This window comes from Poromitra crassiceps (genome assembly GCF_964638095.1).
Source record: "Poromitra crassiceps genome assembly, chromosome: 18".
Classification (NCBI taxonomy): Eukaryota; Metazoa; Chordata; class Actinopteri; order Beryciformes; family Melamphaidae; genus Poromitra; species Poromitra crassiceps.
This window is the reverse complement of record NC_139636.1, coordinates 21,018,734-21,036,938: the sequence shown is the minus strand read 5'-3', so window position 1 is coordinate 21,036,938 and position 18,205 is coordinate 21,018,734. Positions and strand designations below refer to the sequence as shown.

The following is an 18,205-nucleotide window of genomic DNA, read 5'->3' as shown; positions in this document are numbered from 1 at the left end:
ACGCGGAAACAAAGAAGAGAGAGGCACGCTGTAAAAAGACGAGGAAGAAGACTACATTTACCAGAATGCACCGCGGCTGTCAGACAGTCGTGTGCTGCTCACTGCTGCTGCCGCTGCCAGTGAGTGGCGAAGAGCAGCAGACTGACAGACGGGCTGCTTTTCTCTCTAAGTTAGGTTTCATTAAGACAACTATCGTAAGTAATAATATTTCAAAACGCGTGTATTTGAGATTGGCAACATTTAATGATAAATGTCCTTTTTCCCGGAGTATGGTTTGACTAGTTAACTAGCTAGTTGGCGTTAGCACACTAGCTAGCCTACTACATGAGCTCCACCACTCGCTAGCCTTTTAATACATCCATGTCGCTACTGTAGCTAGCCAAAGAGCCTCGGTAAACGCACATAGTTTTACCAGAAATAATAATGATCGGTGCGTTAGCAGATGTGCCCAGCAGGTCAGTTAGCTGTGCAAGCTCGGTACTTATAGTTGCTATGATGGCCTTGTTAATATTAAAGTTAGCTAACTAACGCTATAACGTTACCTGGCTGTCTCTGAATTATTCTCAGATTGATACAGTCAGTCAGTAACCACTCTTACCACCACCACTGCTAGTAATAGCGTTAGCTGCAATACAGCTCAGCAAAAGCAACGTCAGCAATCCAGTAACATTGACTGTCCAAAACACATTTTCGTTTAGTGTAATAATAATTCTATTCCACGCAGCTTTCAGTGCTTCAGTCATGGACCAAGACAACAATTCAGAGGTAGGTTTTGTGTGTGTGTGTGTGTGTGTGTGTGTGTGTGTGTGTGTGTGTGTGTGTGTGTGTGTGTGAGTGAGTGAGTGAGATGTTTTGACAGATGTCCTGTTCGCACTGGGGTAAGGGGAGCTTGTGTATTTTTGAATGACGTGGCTGTGCTCTGTAAAACACTGAACAATGTTGTGCTAACTTGTTGTCATGTCCCATGTAAGAGCCCTGTAACATAACGTTTGTACATTGCCCCAAGCAAGACAGTTCAGTAGTGCAAGTTTTTCAAATAGACTTGTGCAGGAATACCCCCTTAAGCACTTGCTGATGCAGACACCAGCACTTGACATTTTGAACACTCACTCATAGCTATTGATTGATTTTCTAATTTTCTGTCTGTTCTAACAGGATGAGTCAGTTGGCCCATCAGAAGATCCTGCGGAAGAGGAACTGCCTTGCCTGCCTCCAGGACTCTGTAAGTTAGGGTAGGATATGGTTAGATAAAGATCAGTCAGAAATATGTTGCAATAGAACAAAGTGGAATAGAGTCAATGTATCTGTTGGTGTATTTAATGTACTATCTATGGTTGGGTGACATCAACAGCCAAATGCTGGTAAACTTTGTCTGACACTGGTAAGTTTTATTTTCTCGGCCGTTTACTGTGGCATGTAACCAGCCATTTCTTTTGAACACCTTTCTATTCTAAAACCCAGTCTCCCTGGTAAAATAGTGAAAGTCCCTGAAATCCCCTGCCACTGTGCCAGTAGAAAGAAATTCGAATTTGTCCACATTTCTTGTTTAGTTCTGCTGCTGTAATAATAGTATTTGTTATATCATAAGAATGCAGTGAACACGCATCTATGACGAGACACTGACTGAATCTATTGGGCTGATGGCGCCGATGACATCATCGTTGAGGTCACAACTTCACAAGTCCTAGTGACATCATAATGGCACCGATGTCATACCTACTCCTAGTGACATCATTAGTGATGTCATAAATCCCACCTGCTAGTGGTATACGTAGGACGAGTAGACAGTGGTTCATATATTTGAGTAGACAATGCTGAGCACCAGTGTACCCACACAGAGCGACCCGCTGATGAGCACCAACTTAGCAGACCACAGCGACTCTGAGACCTCTTCGTCTTGTGTTCTAACCGACACCCCGGGTGAGCAGCAGCTAACTACAGAGAATCAACCTATACAGTCCTTGACTCCTTTACATACTATCCAGAACACGGATCTCAGATGGAACTAGAACACGTTGGGCATCCATCGGTGCCAACCACAGAACAACCTGATCCTTCGTGCCGGATCTATGCCTTACAAGCACCAGGTTCTGGTGGATCTTCTGAACACCATTTCCTTTTCCCTTGAAACTACTATAACTCATTGATCCTTTTAAGATGCCGACCTTATATACCACCCATGTGTTATGTGAAGACAAGAACAGTATATTATTTTGTAATGCTTAGCATAACTGGTCATGTTTAAGATATGGTAATTATGGCAGGGCGTTAGGCAGTTTAAGTGCCTCTTGTTTCTACGGTTTCCCTCATGTATTGTCCTGTCCACTAAATAATTCTCCCCTCTGTTGTTCCGGTCTAGCGGATGCTGAGGCCATCGAGCTGCTCTGGCAGGTGCGAGCCCAGCGCCGCCAGTCGTCCCCTGACCTCCCGGAGACAGTCACCCGGCTGACGGCCCCCGATGGCAGCCTCCTATACCTGGTGGGCACCGCCCACTTCAGTGACAGCAGCAAAAAGGATGTGGCCATGGTGAGCCAATGATAGTTTACAATATAATTTTTACACAGCAACTTTAGGTGATGATAATAATCAGGTTGCCGTTCCTTATTCATGACACATGAAACCTGTCTCGTTTTCTCTTATCTTGCATACCCACTGCGCACTCTCTCTTTCCATCCTCTCTCTCCACTTCCCCAGACAATCCGTGCGGTGCAGCCAGACGTGGTGGTGGTGGAGCTGTGCCAGTACAGGGTGTCTATGTTGAAGATGGATGAGAGTACACTGCTGAAGGAAGCCAAGGATATAAACCTGGAAAAGGTTCAGCAGGCCATCAAACAGGTCAGCCTTTCAGGAGGACGAGAATGAGTGCTAGTGGTAGGCTGAAAGAGAGTAAGAGGTATAGGTAGAAGGGGAATAAAAAGGTAATGGGGAGGTGGAGAGAGGGATGGAGTAACAGTGAGAGAAAGAGACAGAGGGGTATTGGCTGAATACGGCAGTAAGGGTGGTGTTCTGGACTCCGTCCAACGCTAACAGCTCTTATCGTGTGATGTAGATCAGTGAAGTGGCTCGCAGCATGCACTCTGTAATCATTGTAATGGAGCAACAAATAATGATGCAGTGTTGGGAAAGAGCTCTTCCTCTGTTCTGCTCTCATGTTGAGCATTTTGTCTACACGGTTGTCTTAAAGTACCACTATGCACTATGCAAGCGCATGGAAATAAAGACGTTTGGCTACTGTCAGTCAATTGTAATCCTCGTTCACTATGAGCACTGGGCGCCCAACTGTTTCTTTGTTTATGCTTATTGCTTCCCCCTGTGTTTGTCAGAATGGGGTCATGTCTGGCCTGATGCAGATTCTCCTGCTGAAAGTTTCAGCTCACATCACAGAGCAACTCGGCATGGCTCCTGGAGGAGAGTTCAGAGAGGCCTTCAAAGAGGTAACACACGTACATGCACATGCACGCGTGCACACACACACACACACACACATTTATTACTGTATTATGCAAATTGGGTGACAATTTCCCCTTTTGCTGTTTATTTTAATTCTCTATATATTATTTACATTTTTCTCCCCACACAGGCTGGACGGGTGCCCTTCTGTAAGTTCCACCTAGGGGACCGGCCCATCCCTGTGACGTTCAAGAGGGCCATCGCTGCACTCAGTCTGTGGCAGAAGGCCCGGCTCGCCTGGGGTCTTTGCTTCTTGTCTGACCCCATTAGGTATCAACTGACCTCAGTCACTCTTTTCAGTACCTTAGTGTCGTGAGCTTGTTTTCATCAATGTCCATCATTGGAAACGAGAGAATAGAGAGGTATCGTATTCTCGAATCTGATTAATTACAAAATCTTGATGCTGCCAAGTTTTGGGGGGAAAGTAAACAGGACCTGGAACCTGTCTTTTTGGCTTGACCAGTTAGTGTACAGTACACACACCCCACATACAATGGTAGTGAATGAATTTACATGCCACCTCTTGCTATGCTTTTGCGTGACTTGGGTTCTTATGTCTATGGTTTCCACTTTGTGGAAATTGTGGACAAAATCACAGAATCCGTGTTTAAAAATATAATTCGGACATTAAATGCAGAACATCACAGAATTGTGAGGTTTTGGCAAAAATTGTGGTAGAAAGTAAACAGAAATTATGTTTTGAGCACTTTCTACCATGAAAAGATAAGCAAATTAAGCAACATGGTCAACAAAAGTCCATGCATTTGTCATGTTGATAGTGCCCAATATTTGAACTGTCATTGATGGTGCATGTGCAACATTCCGGCCTGCACAGAATTGTGATGTCCAAACTGCAATCAGCTCTGACTGGTGCAGTGCTGCTGTGTGCTGGAAGCTCTCTGCATCATCTGAATATGTGTCCATGGTCATCTATTAGTCATCTTTTAGGTGGACCCTAATGATGCCCTTAGGCTTTTTCTTTTTTTTTTTTTTTTTTTTTTTTTTTATATTGTTTTTTATTTGCGTAAATCACTTGACATACAAAAATCAATTCTTATATGGTATAGTCCATCCATCATCACATAGATTTACATATTTTTTACATATATTATATAAAAACAAAATAAAGACATAACAGTAAACAGAAAAAGAAAAAAGGAAAATAAATTACAACAAACAAAAAATGTTGATGAAAAAGAAAAATATATATATATATACCACGTGTTCAGATCTTATATCTTATGATACTTGTTATCTTATCAGAAGGTAAGAACTTCATTTAATCTTTAGACCTTTCGGTTAGCTTCAAAAAGTGACCCCATATCTCAGTGAAGACATCTTCTCTTCCCGTAGCTCTATAAGTTACCCTTTCATAAGATGCTGTACGACACATTAGTTCCAACCATTCCTCAAATGTGATGGGAATAGGTGATTTCCAATGTCTTAATGCAATTCTACAACCAGATATCATGGCCATTCTATACCACATCCCTTGATATTTAGACAATATGATATCTTTTGGTAACAAACCCAATATGCATGTCGCAGGAGATTTATGTATTTTTTTATTCAGTATTTCACTCAAAAATACTACAATTTTGTCCCACATGTTCTTAACTTTCTCACATTCATACAGCATATGTACGAGCGTACCCACATCTTTATCACATCTCCAGCAGGTGTCATTATTTCTCAACTTAAGTTTAGCTAGCTTACTGGGGGTCCAATAGCTTCTATTTAACACTTTGTAAACGATAAGTTGTGACTGTGCTTCTCGAGAGCATTTATGGCATTTGGCTACTAACTTCTTCCAAGAGTCTTCACAAATATCTTCACAAATATCCTTCTCCCAGCTTAATTTCAAGCCTGTCAGGTTGGGTGCCTGATGATCTCTGATGACATCATAAAACCTTGATGCACCTCCTCTTTTATAGCAGTCTTGATAAAATACTATTTGAATCTCAGTTAATGGGTCAAGTGAGGAACCTGTCACAGAGGATATACAGTGCCTAATCTGCAAGAACCTATAGAAATGTTTGTTGTCCAGTCCAAAGTCATTTTTGATGTCCTCAAAGGGTATTACCCCATCTTCTCCTGCTAAGTCTCCTAGGACATAAATTCCCGACTTGACCCAGTCCTCCCACATGAAGGAATTGCCATCAATTTTCAATTTCTTATTAAACCAAACGGAGGCTCTTGGTGTAAGATATGGGTTAGCTCTAGTTAATTTGTGTGACTGGTTCCAGGTTTCTCGAACAAAAGACAGAAGAGGGTTCTTAGAAGGTTCTTCTAAGAGCCCTTAGGCTTTCTGATCTATGAATGCTTTGTCCTTTCTGAGGTTGTTCCAAAACAGAGTCTGAGCTGGAAAGTGAGTTTTGAAAGTCATTGTGACGGTAGTTGGGTGAAATTGTTGGCAAAGTCATTGTTGAGTCATCATTGGTATTGTGCAAGACTGAGAGACTGAAAGATGCTTAAAGTCGAGCTGAACCCAAAAATGACTTTTCTTTTCTTTTAGTTCAAATACCTGGCTATGCAGTGTACCTGTTTAATAATGTATGCAAAATAAATCACAAAAATCTAATTTCTTTAGTTTTTCACACTTTTTCACATCAAAAGTTCATTTTTCAAGATTTCATTGATAACAGTAATGTACAGTTTGCTGATGTCACCTAGTACTATCAAATTTCTACCCCATTTCAACCAATCATATCACGACATGCAGCTGTCAATCAAATCTTCATTTCAGGATCATTTTCTCTTCCAAATGAAGTAGAAAATGGTGCCTAGTGCCTGTCATCTGGCAGAATTCCTATCCCATAAACTAACTACTAACTTGGCCAATTGTTAGAAACATGAACAAAAAACAAAAACTATAATCTCTAAGAATGCAAAGAAATGTAACTGGCTCGTTAAAACGCACATTCCAGGGATATCGTATTTACAGAAATAGCGTAAATGGCGCGCGCTTGAGAGCGTGGTTGTCAGGGGTCTGCCCTCGGAGATTCCAGGCAGGCGGGCAGCACCCATGCATTGGATTGTCCACTCGCTCTGCACGAAGCTGCTGGCTGCCTGGTACTCCGCAGATCCCACTCGCGTAGCACGACAACACGCTGAATCCCACTCGATTTGGGGGTGGAACACGCCATGACTGACCAATGCCAAAGCCAGTCGACAGAATTGTCAAATCAAATAATCGACATGATACTATGACCCGCCTCTCAACTTGTCATCTCAGACAAATTACGTTTTCAGTCTGAAACGGACTACGACGCACGTGACGAACGGGTTCAGTTGGACTTTAAAAATGTGTGAAAACCTGAATAAATTAAAAATTGCACAAATGTGGACAAAGAAGAGAATTTGAGGAGAGAAAAAACTGATTTTGTAGGGCCCTACATATATCTCTCTCTTTACTCTTCTCCCTATCTTTCTTCAATGTGTGCTGTCAAAAACAAAATACTTCAGGAGAGCAGACTGCCCTCTCTTAAAAAACTAGAATACCTTTGCATGCTTACTTGATCTCCAGCCTTACTGTGTTGGACTGTGGTGTGTGTTTCAGTAAAGAGGATGTAGAGAAGTGCAAACAGAAGGACCTGCTGGAGCAGACCATGTCGGAGATGATTGGCGAGTTCCCTGCTCTCCACCAGACCATTGTGGCCGAGAGAGACATCTACCTCACACACACGCTCCGCCAGGCTGCAAGCTGTGTGGAGGCCCCCCCTAATGCCCAGAGTGCGTATTACACCATCCATTCATTCATTCATTCAGCCACCAACCCATCTTTCTATAGTTTGTTTAATCTTGTGTAACATCACCATCACATCAATTTTTCGATGTAGTTAATATAAATATAGTGCAGCTGGTTGTCTGAGTGGTTGTCCGATGCGCTTGTTGTAACGGCACAGCTTTTTGTTATGTCTTCCTCTGTAGAAGTGCCTGCTGTTGTGGTAGGAGTGGTTGGGATTGGTCATGTACCTGGCATAGAAAGAAATTGGGACAAGGAGCTCAACATTCATGAGATCATGAGGTATGTTTTTGTGTCTTGTTGTTTATGGTCGGTAATAGAAACACTTAAAATGTACATGATTTTACATAACAATTTCACCGTGTGTCTCTCTCTCTCACTCTCCATCAGTGTTGCACCTCCCTCGCGCTTCAGCCAGGTCTTGTCCACAGTCGTAAAAGGTGTCATGATAGGGATGCTGGGATACGCCTGTTATCGCGTTGGAGGCAGCTTAGGTAGAGCCGCACTGTCTTTCCCTGCTGTCCAGTCGTTAGTGGAGAGTCTGCGGCCGCCCTCTGTTGACACCGGGCCACTTCCCTAAGCCCTGCATCTGTGACACAATTCTGGAAATATGACAACAATGCATCTATCACCAATGGCCTTAACCACAGGAGGTGAGGCTGGAGGAAAGCCTTCACCGGCCCACGCTATGAACTACCAAGGACCTCAGGGGGTCTCAGAGCCCCCCACCTCGTGTCGATGTCCCTGCAGACACAGCAGGGTCGTACTGCCAAAGAAACCATGACAGTACTCTTCATTTTTTTTCTATTTAGATTTTAAGGTTTACAATTGCCAATCATGATCTTTGCCTAGATTTGCCGTTTTCCCCACCATTCCTTTTCAATGGCTTAAACACAGAGGTTTCAAGATGACTCATGACTTTTATTTCCTTGACATGAGTGATTGCTTTGACAAGCGCCATCTTTAGGCTGTATGAGGTGTCATCGTCAGTCGCCTGCCTTCATATGTTTGAGCCATTTTCTTATTCCTTCTTGGATCCTGGCCAACCAAATTTGGTGGTTATTGGCCCTTTGCAAGTCCAGCACTTTATGAGAGATTATGTAATCTTGTACATACATCCTGTGAACGGAAAAAGAAAGTAAACAAAAATTTAATTATAGTATACAAAGTCAAAGAAGTGCATAATGTTAGTACCCTTAAAAAAAAAAAAATTTTTTAATGCAAATGTCAAAAATGCATGAACATTAATTGTATTCCTGAAAAGTCAACTTATTCAATTGCGTATTCTTTTCAAGTCACCTACAAGATTAACATAAAGCCAGATTAATTGTTTTCTCCACTGCACAGTCCTGCCCACATCAACAGACAAGTGCCTCATATTGCTGTTCTAAGGGCTTCATCGTGTATTAAATGGAAAAATACAGAAAGGCAAAAATTTATGTAATATGCATCTTACACACTTCAACCAAATGGTTAATGCAAGTTCGTAAGTTTCTGTAGTTATATTACTGATAGATATTTTGAATGGATTACCATAATATAGGCCTATTTTGTATGAATAATCTTGGCCTAAATGTGGATATTATGTAGTTGCTTGTGTTCTCCTGGTTGAAATTGAAATGGTACCATGGCCCCTACATTTTATAATCACTCATACATTCAGCGGAGACCTGACATGGGATTGTCCTAAATGTGCTTCACTTTGTGATTTGTATATTTGATTGTACCTCCATTATGAGGCACCTTCAAATGTTTAGCTTGAAACACAACTGGCTCTGAGTAACGGTTCATACTGGATATAAAAATATGCACCTTGTAAAGAAAGCCATCTATAAAAACGTCAACATGCAAACATCTGACATTCAGAATAGCTACATGCTTCTATGATATGTACCCCTATGCATTCTTAGCACTTCCAAGCAGTCTCTGATTGTAAAATTACATGGGGAAGTGGAGTCATATAGATTGTTTCCCTCAAATTATTGTGGATAGAACTTGACCATAATACATTTTCTCTATAGAATTCCCATTCAGTGATTAATGTTGTGGTCTTGTTTTATCTCTATGAAGGAAACTGACCACTGGTCAGGGCTGGGAGTTAAAAGCCTTACACTACTATCACTGCTGCTGCCTTTGACCCTCAGATTGCCTCCACTGCAGAGGCTTCTCATCAGCCTAGTGCGGTGTGTGTCGCTTGTGTGTGTAAAACTGACTGGATGAGGTCTATCTATGTCTATAATTTGGGAGGATGTCCCCCAGCGCAACAGTCTGAATGAGTGGTTCAAGTGGATACAAGGCTATAAACAAATATTGATTTTGAATAAGGTGTTGATTGATTTCCAGATCTAGTCCCAACTCTGAGCTGAAATAATTGTATGTACAGTAGGGCTGCACAGTTCATCACAATCAGGATTTTGACTTCCCACCATGCAAACAAGAGAATCTCATTTTGTCCTGTGTTGTAATTCCAGCGCACCCCTTTCCCTTGCACTGGTGCGCTTCGCCCCGAGCCCCAAACGTGTGTGGTTTCAACTCGAGTCGAGAACACCATGTTTGTCCGTATAGTGTCAAAGAGCAATCGTGTTAAATAATCGTGATCTCAAAATAATCATGATTTTCATTTTGACTGTGCAGCCATATGTTCAGTACTAATCCCTTAGAGGTATTTATGAGAGATATTAAACTATAGCTCAGTCATTACTATGTTACATTTGTCAAATTGGTCAGTGAGGTGATTGAAGCTTTTTTTTTTGCTGGAGTGAGAAATGAGAATGGTGAAAAATTAAGGTCCCTCGGCAGCATAATGCAGTCAAAGTTGAAGATTGTTTCCCACTCTCATAATTTCCAAAGGTGTTGTCTATGTTTGAGTGTTGTCAGGAGAAAACTGTATGAATGCCTGTGTATGTAGTCTCCAGCAAGGTGTCTTTCCCATGTGCTTTAATAGTATTGTCATTGTTAAAACAGCAAACATGGAAGCCTAAATTCTGTATTGAATTATACAATGTTTTAAGTGAAGATAAATTATAGTTGCCTCAACTGACTCTTTGCCTTTTTTATGCCTGTGATTATTATATGCCGGTGATAGCCGGAGGCTTTATGTTTCCACACTGTAATAATAATAATACATTTGATTTGTATTGGACTTTTCATTTGCAATAAAATCTCAAAGTGCTACCGAAGTACAAACAAACAGGAGCATAAAAGATCAACCAAAACTGGAGCATAAAAAAGCATTAAAAGTCACAATAAAATGCCTAGAGAGGTGGCCTGAGTGGCCTAAAGACCTAAAGCAAGAAGTTAAGAGAAGGCTTTGTTAAAAAGGAAAGTTTTTAGTCCCCTTTTAAAAGCATCTGTGGTGCCCTTAGGTGGTCGGGAAGAGTGTTCCACAGACGGGGTGCGGCTGTCCATCTGTAACAGTGGGCTAGCTCTGGGTTTTACAGAAGAAGCTGTGAAAGTGTAGCCTAGGTAAACCCAGCCCCCACGTGACCTGCTCTCTCAGTTCCCAGTCACTAGCGTAGTGACTGAGAACAGGTCTGAGAGCAGGTCACGTGGGGGATGGGTTTACCCAGGCTAGTGAAAGTGATCCTGAAAGCTGTAGTTCCTCAAATGGCCACCTGAGGATGGACCAAAAAGGGAGTTGTTCCTGTTCACCCCCATGTTAGTCTCGCTGGCCAGCCTCCCCTCCCTACCGGCTGGCCAGCGAGACTACCCCCATGTTAAAATTCACAAAAAGGAGACAAAAGGCATTTTTTTAAACAATTTATTTTTTATTGATTTTCGTTATTACATTTTACAGTCAAAATCCTTGACTCTCTCCATGATGGTTTTACTCATATCTGCCTGAGATTTTTCTCTCTGGGAAACTCAATGTGAAACAGAAAATCTGTTTAAGCAGAGCTGTGAACATATAACATGCCCTCGCACACCCTTGTGCTACAAGTCGTAAAGTGCTTTTGGATGCATTTAGTGTGCTTGAGTAGTCTAACAAGGGGATGATTGAGCCAACCAGTGCCATGGAAATGAGATGAATTATTTATGTTTTCTGCAAAACTAGGGATTAACTGGTAATTGAGGAAGCAGGGCAAACTGCTGTCTTCCAGTACAAGTCAATGGTAAACAGACCAACACCCAATGCCCCAAAGAAAGAGTACACCTACCTTGGCATACCCTGACAACACCACTGTCCAAAACTACAATATACGGTCTGTCATATCAGTGTGTCAGTGCAGACACAGTACCTGTCTTGTATGAAATTAGTATGGAGGTTGTGGAAGGCACTCATCCCCTTGTTCACTGACTCCTGTGAAAACTGATATCATATCTTATATACTCGTTTTTAATATGAATAACAACGCTACCAATTCATTTTTTCTAACTTCATTCTTTCTTTCTTTTTTTGGCGATCAAGCTGATGTCAGCACAATGTTGGAGACAGGGTTACTGAATTCATTTTAGACAGAGCCAGAGTCAGACTCTGCAGCAGCTGATGGCGTTGGGGTTGTAATATGGTGTAAAGCACAATCAAAAGCTTAGTCATCACGTAATCAACCTTTCAGTGAAGAACGACTCTACATCTACTCATCACTTCATTGACAGGACAGCACTCCCACAAGAAGCCAGCAGAACACAAAAGTGACTCTACCAGTGAGTCCAACTCCATTCGTTATATTGGAGTTGCTATCAAAGTCTTCACGAGGAATATGCACACAAAGCTGCCTTTTGTCCAGGTGATCAAAAGATGTCTGGTACCTATTCAACACATCTCTCAGTGCTTCTGCGCAATATGGACATACTGAAGTTTGAAGACTCGCTTTCCTTGTAGATCACATGTCAGTCTGTTCTGATGTTCCTTCTCCGTAGGACATGTGCCAATTTTCCTATTATTAATTCAGTGCAGATGGAGGAGAGGCATCTGATACTCTTTCTAATTAGGGGAGAAATGGCAATGGTGAATCCATGAAACTTGTGTGTATTATATTTGAAACACCCCACAAACACTGAGTCATACACGATGTAAGTGTGCTGTAAGACATGTCGTAAGCGCATACATTATTGCCACAAATATATTGTGATCTTTTGCATATTAATTGTGCAGATCTCAACAAGTGTATTGCGTGAGCTACTTGGCTATCAGGATGGGGATAAAGGGACTAAGCGTTATTAAAATACATTTAGTTTGAAGTCATAATGCAGTCCTCTTTACAGGTATGCATTTTTCAAGTGTGTTTTTCTTTTTATATATATATTATTATTTTTTGGGGGGGGGGCTCACTAATCCATCACCACCATATTATCCTCCCCAGGCTTTTTGACCCTGTTAGCACCCTGTTGAATCAAATCACTGCTGGTTTCATTGGAGGGGGGTTGGCTGTACACAGTCATCCTGAGACAGGATGTGACATCATTTCCTACAGCAATACACTGATGATCACAATTCAATACATGAAACTGTCACATTTATAACCTACATCATTTTCTCATCTAATTGTAACTGTTCTGTCATCTGCTCTTACTACCAGCTGTCCAGCTTGTTCTCCTTCTCTTCCTGTTGCTGTCCCGTTTCTGCTCATCAAGTCAGTCCAATCCACCCCGCCGCAAGAGTGTGAGTTGTTCATCCAAAGAGAAGAGGGGGCTGTTGGTAGGAGGTGACTTGGCATGGCGGTCGTGTGTCGGGGAGGACAAATCCAGAGAGTGAAACTTGCTCCTCATTCCTCGTCTTCCTCTTCAACATTCCCCGGCAGCGATGAGCTCCCCTGGTCTCTCCGTCAGCCTGTCTCTGTGGCTCCCCTCTTCCTCATCTTTCTCAAAGAGAGTGTGGTGCATGCTGAGCAGCTGTGTGGTTAAGGGTGGCGACTGAGACTCTGGGTTCTCCGGCTGGGTGAGAGGCTCGCTGGTGTGAGGGGAGCGCTTGGGGCTGAGGGTGTCCTCGCTGGAGGTTGGGTTGGGGCTGACGCCATTCACATATGTGGTGGGCATGGTCATTGTGGAAAAGACAGTGCTGGTCGACTCCGGACTGCCAATCTTCTGCCCTGAAGAGACATGCATGAAATACCGTAAAGGGGAGAGGAAGCGACAGCCAAAGTCTGCAAACATATCTCCTGCCTAAGTGGAAAAATGTCTCTCAAAAACCTCCCGTGCTCCTTCAAACATCAACAATAACTGCACAGGGAGAATGTGAGGATTATTGTCATGTCTGGCTGCCAATGTGTAGTGAGCTAGCCCTCACATCTAGCTGTAGCTGGAAGTCTAGAAACCTGAGATAGAGATGTGCTTCACGATCCATTAGTTGCCAGATACATTGTCACTCAAACGAGGGGAAGTCGAAGCACCGGCATTACATTGCTCTAAGTTCCTTATGTAGACTATAACAGTGTGGCAAATGGAAATTTGATGACGTTTTACTACATCTTACATATTACTTTTCCACAAGTAAGCTATTGTTCTGTTACATGATAAATGCCCCACAGAGGGTAGAAGAGTTCTTGGTGACACGATCACTATTAGGCAACATCAAAGAAAGACACTTTGGCTCACAGATTCAAAGAGTCTGTTTAGAAGCAGGCAAGTCAAAGTAATACATTCGGACCCGAAACCGAGAGATTACCTGTAATTGCAGCAGACACATGGACAATAGTGTGTGTGCCTTCAAGGTACACTGCATCCATGGGAAGTTCTGAGGGCAGTGCTTCTGTGATGGCGGCCTCCACCTTGGGCTTACGCATGGTCAACATGTACGGGTGGACGTCCAGAGAGAAGTTGCGGGTATGTTTCTTCTCTATCCCCCATAAATCTAAAATTAAAATATAAAAGATTGACTTCAGTAAATGTGCCATTTCACCAACACTGAAATATCAATTATTTATCATATTCCAACTTTTTTTTTCTCCGTTGTCTCACACTCACAGTGCTGGTCACCTTTTGAGGGAGGATGTTGTGTGCTTTTGGTATCCAGAAGTGGTGCCATGAAGCTGTCTGCCACTGTTTTTCGTCTGAGCGGTTTGGGTTTGTCAGGCTTGGTGCTATTGTCCAAACGTGTGTGGGTCAGGGGTTCCTTTACAAAGGACAGAAAAGACAGGTCAATAGTTCCAAGTACAGCTCAGATAAGCAGTGTTAGTGAATAAAGTAAAATAAGTGACATTGTGTGAGTGCTAAAATGCGCGCCACTTTTTGACAACGCTTGCTGAGATGCTTGTCCTGTGAAGGACCTGTTCCCCTGAAAGCCTCCTGTTAAGATCATCTCAACACAACAGGCTCCACTGAACATCTCCCCATGTTAGGTGGTGCTCTGTTTCTTGAGCACAGTGGGTTAAGTCTTTTGCTGCTGCTGTCACTGATGTGTGAATGAATGTTGACGAATTACAATTAAAACATCCATTTGTGTGGCCATGGAAACTGCCTGATTGCCTTACCTTGAACGGTTGAGGAAGAGGATTTGAGGATGGGATCCATTTAATCTTCTTGCGGGGCCGTTTGATGACCAGCGGCTCCCCTCCCAACTCTCCCACTCCCAGAATAGAGGGGTCCATGTTGGGGTCTATGGTCTGATTCCCCGAGTCCCTCACAGTGGGAGTGGCGTCGTGGTTAGACTGGGCCAGGGCGGCCAACAGCTGCCGGACGACATTGTCGTACATGAGGTCACTCTCGTTGGTGATGAAATCGAGCCGGTTGAGCGACTTGATGTGGTCCCTGTTCTCGTTGCAGAACATGGCCAGGATGTTGATGTCACAGAACTGAGACTTTTGCCAGCGCCGCCGTGTCTTAATACCAACTTTATGCAGCTTGTCAAATACAAAGTTGGACTTGCGCACCACAAACAAATGCAGCAGATTAAGCAGGATGATGAGGTTCATAGTGCAGAGGAGGGAAATGTCCACCGCCGCCATGATGCGCTGCAGCTGCACAGCGGGCAGCTTGCAGTTGACGCTGAGCTTCAGCTCTTGGTAGCTGCTGGTGTCCGGGGGCTCGCCCAGGGCGCACGTGAACTCATTCTGCCGCTGGCGGGCGTAGTAGGCGCTCAGGTAGGTGATGGGGATGGAGCTGAGGCCCATAATAGCCAGGTGGCGCCCCAGGTAAAGCTTGGCCAGAAAATTGCTTTGGCCTCGTCTCTCCAGATACTTCTCAAACAGGTTCTGCTCGGGGCTCTTCTCCTTCTCTGCGTTCTCTATGATCTCCCTCCTCTCTCGCTCGGTGATGCCGGGCCCTTTGGACTGGATCTGCTTCTCGATCTTCGGGGCTCGGCCCTCGGCGGCTCGGTGGTAGCAGTGGTCGATCTCGTGGAGCAGGAAGTTGAGCTCCGAAGTGAGCCGCGTGGAGGCGAGGAACTCCCAGCCCAGGGCGGGAATGTACATGATGCCGGCGAAAGCCAACAGAGCGTAGGGCAGGAACTTGTGTTCAAACAGTGAAGGCCGGATGTGAGGTTCCACCCCGGGTGCAGCGTCGCGCAGCTCTGTCCAGCAGTAGCCTCTTGCATACAGTGCCTGGTCTCTGGTGAAGTTGTGTGGTGTGTAACAGTATATGGATTCCTCTGAGGAGAATAAAGATATATATTATAGCATATTATATAGCATAATAGACTCGTAATGTAATGTCATCTAAGTGCTGAAAGAAAGAAAGTTTCAAGTAAAAGTCTAAAAGATTATCATGACTTCTAAAAGTCATAATCATTCAAAAGGTTCAGTGAGTGTAATTTCTTCTGCAATAATATTATCCAAATGAGAAGGAATCTGTTACTGTCATCACTGTCTCGGAGAACCTCTAGGAATCTTTTTTCTCTACAGCAAAAAAAGAGCTGCACTGTCTTTGATAATACTCTCACGGCTTATTCAAAAGATAAGACTGTCGGACTGGCTCAGAGAGAGGAAGTGAAAACACTCCCCTAGTCAAAACTCATCCGTGGAACAAACTTCACAGGTCTGAGTAGTTCACTGAGGCCCAGTTGTGAATTCAATTGAATGGCCGTGGACTAAGCATCTGGGAGACGGATGATTTTACAGATAAAAATACAAACGTTTTTAAAGATTTTCTTTTTCTGAAAGTGAACAGTTCCTACATGTGCAGCATAGTCAGCAGCACTTCCTTCTTTCTGGTATGAGTAATGATGAGAGCAATGACACAAACACTTACAGTCACACAGGGTGCTGCTATCTGTAGTCAGTCATAGATTGTGGGCCAAAGCTTTAAACTTTTCATAAAAAAGACGCACAATAGAGCGAATAGCCACAAAGTTGTGTGAAGACCCTGTGTGAAGAGCCAGGCTTCCTGCCGGTGCTCAAGTGAAACGCTCAGTCACGGCCGGTTGATGCTGCTCTGCAGACGGCCTGACTCAGCAGTGAGCTAACAACATCACTCCCACACAGCTCTTCCTCTCTCCCCTTACCTCCCCCTCCTAATAATCACTCCCCCCCCCCCGTCTCCCTCCCAGCTTCCCCTCCCCAACCCTGTTCTCTAGCCTTTCTAGCCCCGCTGCTGTAGTTTCACACTGATCTATCTCACACAGAAGACACAAAAGCACTGCGCCTGCATTAACCATTGGGTGTGTTTCGTTTTGATGGATTTCCTCGAAATACTGTAATTCTCTGGTCTGTGGTCAGTCAGACGTGAGGTTTAGCCATAAGTTTCTGTTGCTTTCTAGGAGAGACAAAAGGCAGTGTTCCCTCTGTAATTTTATGCAGCAGTCGCGCTTGAGGGGATAATTCTATTTTGTTCCATATCCATTGTTGTTTGCAATAAGCTATGTTTGAAGTTGAGGCGATAGTGCAATTTTTTTTAACAGTTGGACTACATGTCTTTTAGTTTGAGATGACACTACATTTAATTTGTCCTTGCTGTGGTGGTGCGCCAATGCTAAACGAATACAGAGGAAACACTGTAGTGTATGTGCAAATTCCAAAACCAGACCTGTGCTTCAAATTAACACACCATACAAACTGTGCCTCAGTCCAAAGTGAGATGACATCCTTGGCTGTCTGTCCTACAGCTGAATACTGGAGAGGAGCCTGTTTACTCTGGTAACAAACGCCCTCTAGTGGCTGAACGCCTCACCTGCAAAGTTCCTTGTGAAGACGAGGGTGACAAGCAGGATGGGGATGATGACGGTACCGATGGTGACCACCCGGTCGAAGGGCAGCTCCAGTTTGAGCTGGACCAGGAGGCCGGCCAGCACCCCGCCCTTCTCATCCTGGGACGAGCCCGGCAGGATCAGCTCCTTCAACTTCTCCCCAGCGAGCAGAGCTGTGGCCATGTCTAAGTTCTGATCGAGGATGTTCTGCATCCGGGACACACGCGTCGACCCCCGCTGGCCTGGGCAGAGACCACACGCTCCCTCCTGTGGTTAAAACAGTCCTCCCCACGGACAGTCAGATACACACATACACACAGGCACACACACACAAAGGATGTGTGCCCCACTTCAGCCCCTGTCACCAAACATGGGGACAGTCACATGGGAGAGTGGTCTGTCTTCTGCAGTGCTGTGTGCTTTTCTATCATTTCTGACTGTGCCCCTCCACTAGAGGAAAAGACATAATGTTCAGGACAGCACTCTCCGCTCCGTCTCTACTGTACGCATCCCCGTCCCTCGTCCTCTGTCTTCTGCACCTGGCCCCAACCCACGCTCCGTGTGGCAGCGTGAATAATGAGCTGAGTTCAAGAGGGCGTCCTTGCGATCCTCAGGGATTGTGATTCTTGGCTGATGGGTTTTCACATGAGCTTTTTCCGAGGGAACCTCTGACCAGTCCTTTCCTGAAAGACAGACACACTGTTAGGAAGGTACAGTATGTACATTTTTATAAACGGAGTATAAGAAAACACATGGTAACCTACTACTACAGAGAGCTACAAGATGCCAGTCCAGTTGTGGGAGAATATACAGACATTAGTGTAACCAGCTTTCATGTGAGTCATAGTGGGAATTTAAATGATCGCATCTTCTTCAGCAAGCGCCCTGCTTCCTCCTATCTTCCTCTATCATGCGGCTGTGCGTGACTGGTACTCACTCAATGGCCAGTGGTG

The 18,205-nt window shown here is 43.9% G+C and overlaps 2 protein-coding genes across 2 annotated transcripts; one reads left to right on the top strand and one right to left on the bottom strand.

Annotated features, from left to right (window-relative positions):
• Nucleotides 1–94: 94 nt before the first annotated feature.
• trabd (TraB domain containing) lies at nucleotides 95–10,231 on the top strand. The gene is made up of 10 exons (XM_083654917.1): nucleotides 95–194; nucleotides 725–765; nucleotides 1,156–1,222; nucleotides 2,360–2,526; nucleotides 2,695–2,835; nucleotides 3,324–3,434; nucleotides 3,581–3,720; nucleotides 7,010–7,182; nucleotides 7,381–7,477; nucleotides 7,586–10,231. Exons 2-10 carry the CDS (start codon nucleotides 742–744, stop codon nucleotides 7,773–7,775), a joined length of 1,110 nt encoding a protein of 369 aa, XP_083511043.1. The 5' UTR covers nucleotides 95–194; nucleotides 725–741; the 3' UTR covers nucleotides 7,776–10,231.
• Nucleotides 10,232–12,919: 2,688 nt separating this feature from the next.
• On the bottom strand, nucleotides 12,920–17,465 carry panx2 (pannexin 2; the record flags this gene model as incomplete). Its single annotated transcript, XM_083654359.1, has 5 exons — nucleotides 12,920–13,224; nucleotides 13,800–13,985; nucleotides 14,111–14,246; nucleotides 14,605–15,719; nucleotides 17,237–17,465. 5 exons carry the CDS (start codon nucleotides 17,463–17,465, stop codon nucleotides 12,920–12,922), a joined length of 1,971 nt encoding a protein of 656 aa, XP_083510485.1.
• Nucleotides 17,466–18,205: the final 740 nt, after the last annotated feature.

Excerpts from the sequence above, each read along its gene's own strand:
- trabd (XM_083654917.1), top strand. The coding sequence starts at position 742 with ATGGACCAAGACAACAATTCAGAG. Across the intron at positions 1,223-2,359 it reads TTGCCTGCCTCCAGGACTCT|CGGATGCTGAGGCCATCGAG; the intron begins GTAAGTTAGGGT and ends GTTCCGGTCTAG. Across the intron at positions 2,836-3,323 it reads TTCAGCAGGCCATCAAACAG|AATGGGGTCATGTCTGGCCT; the intron begins GTCAGCCTTTCA and ends TGTGTTTGTCAG.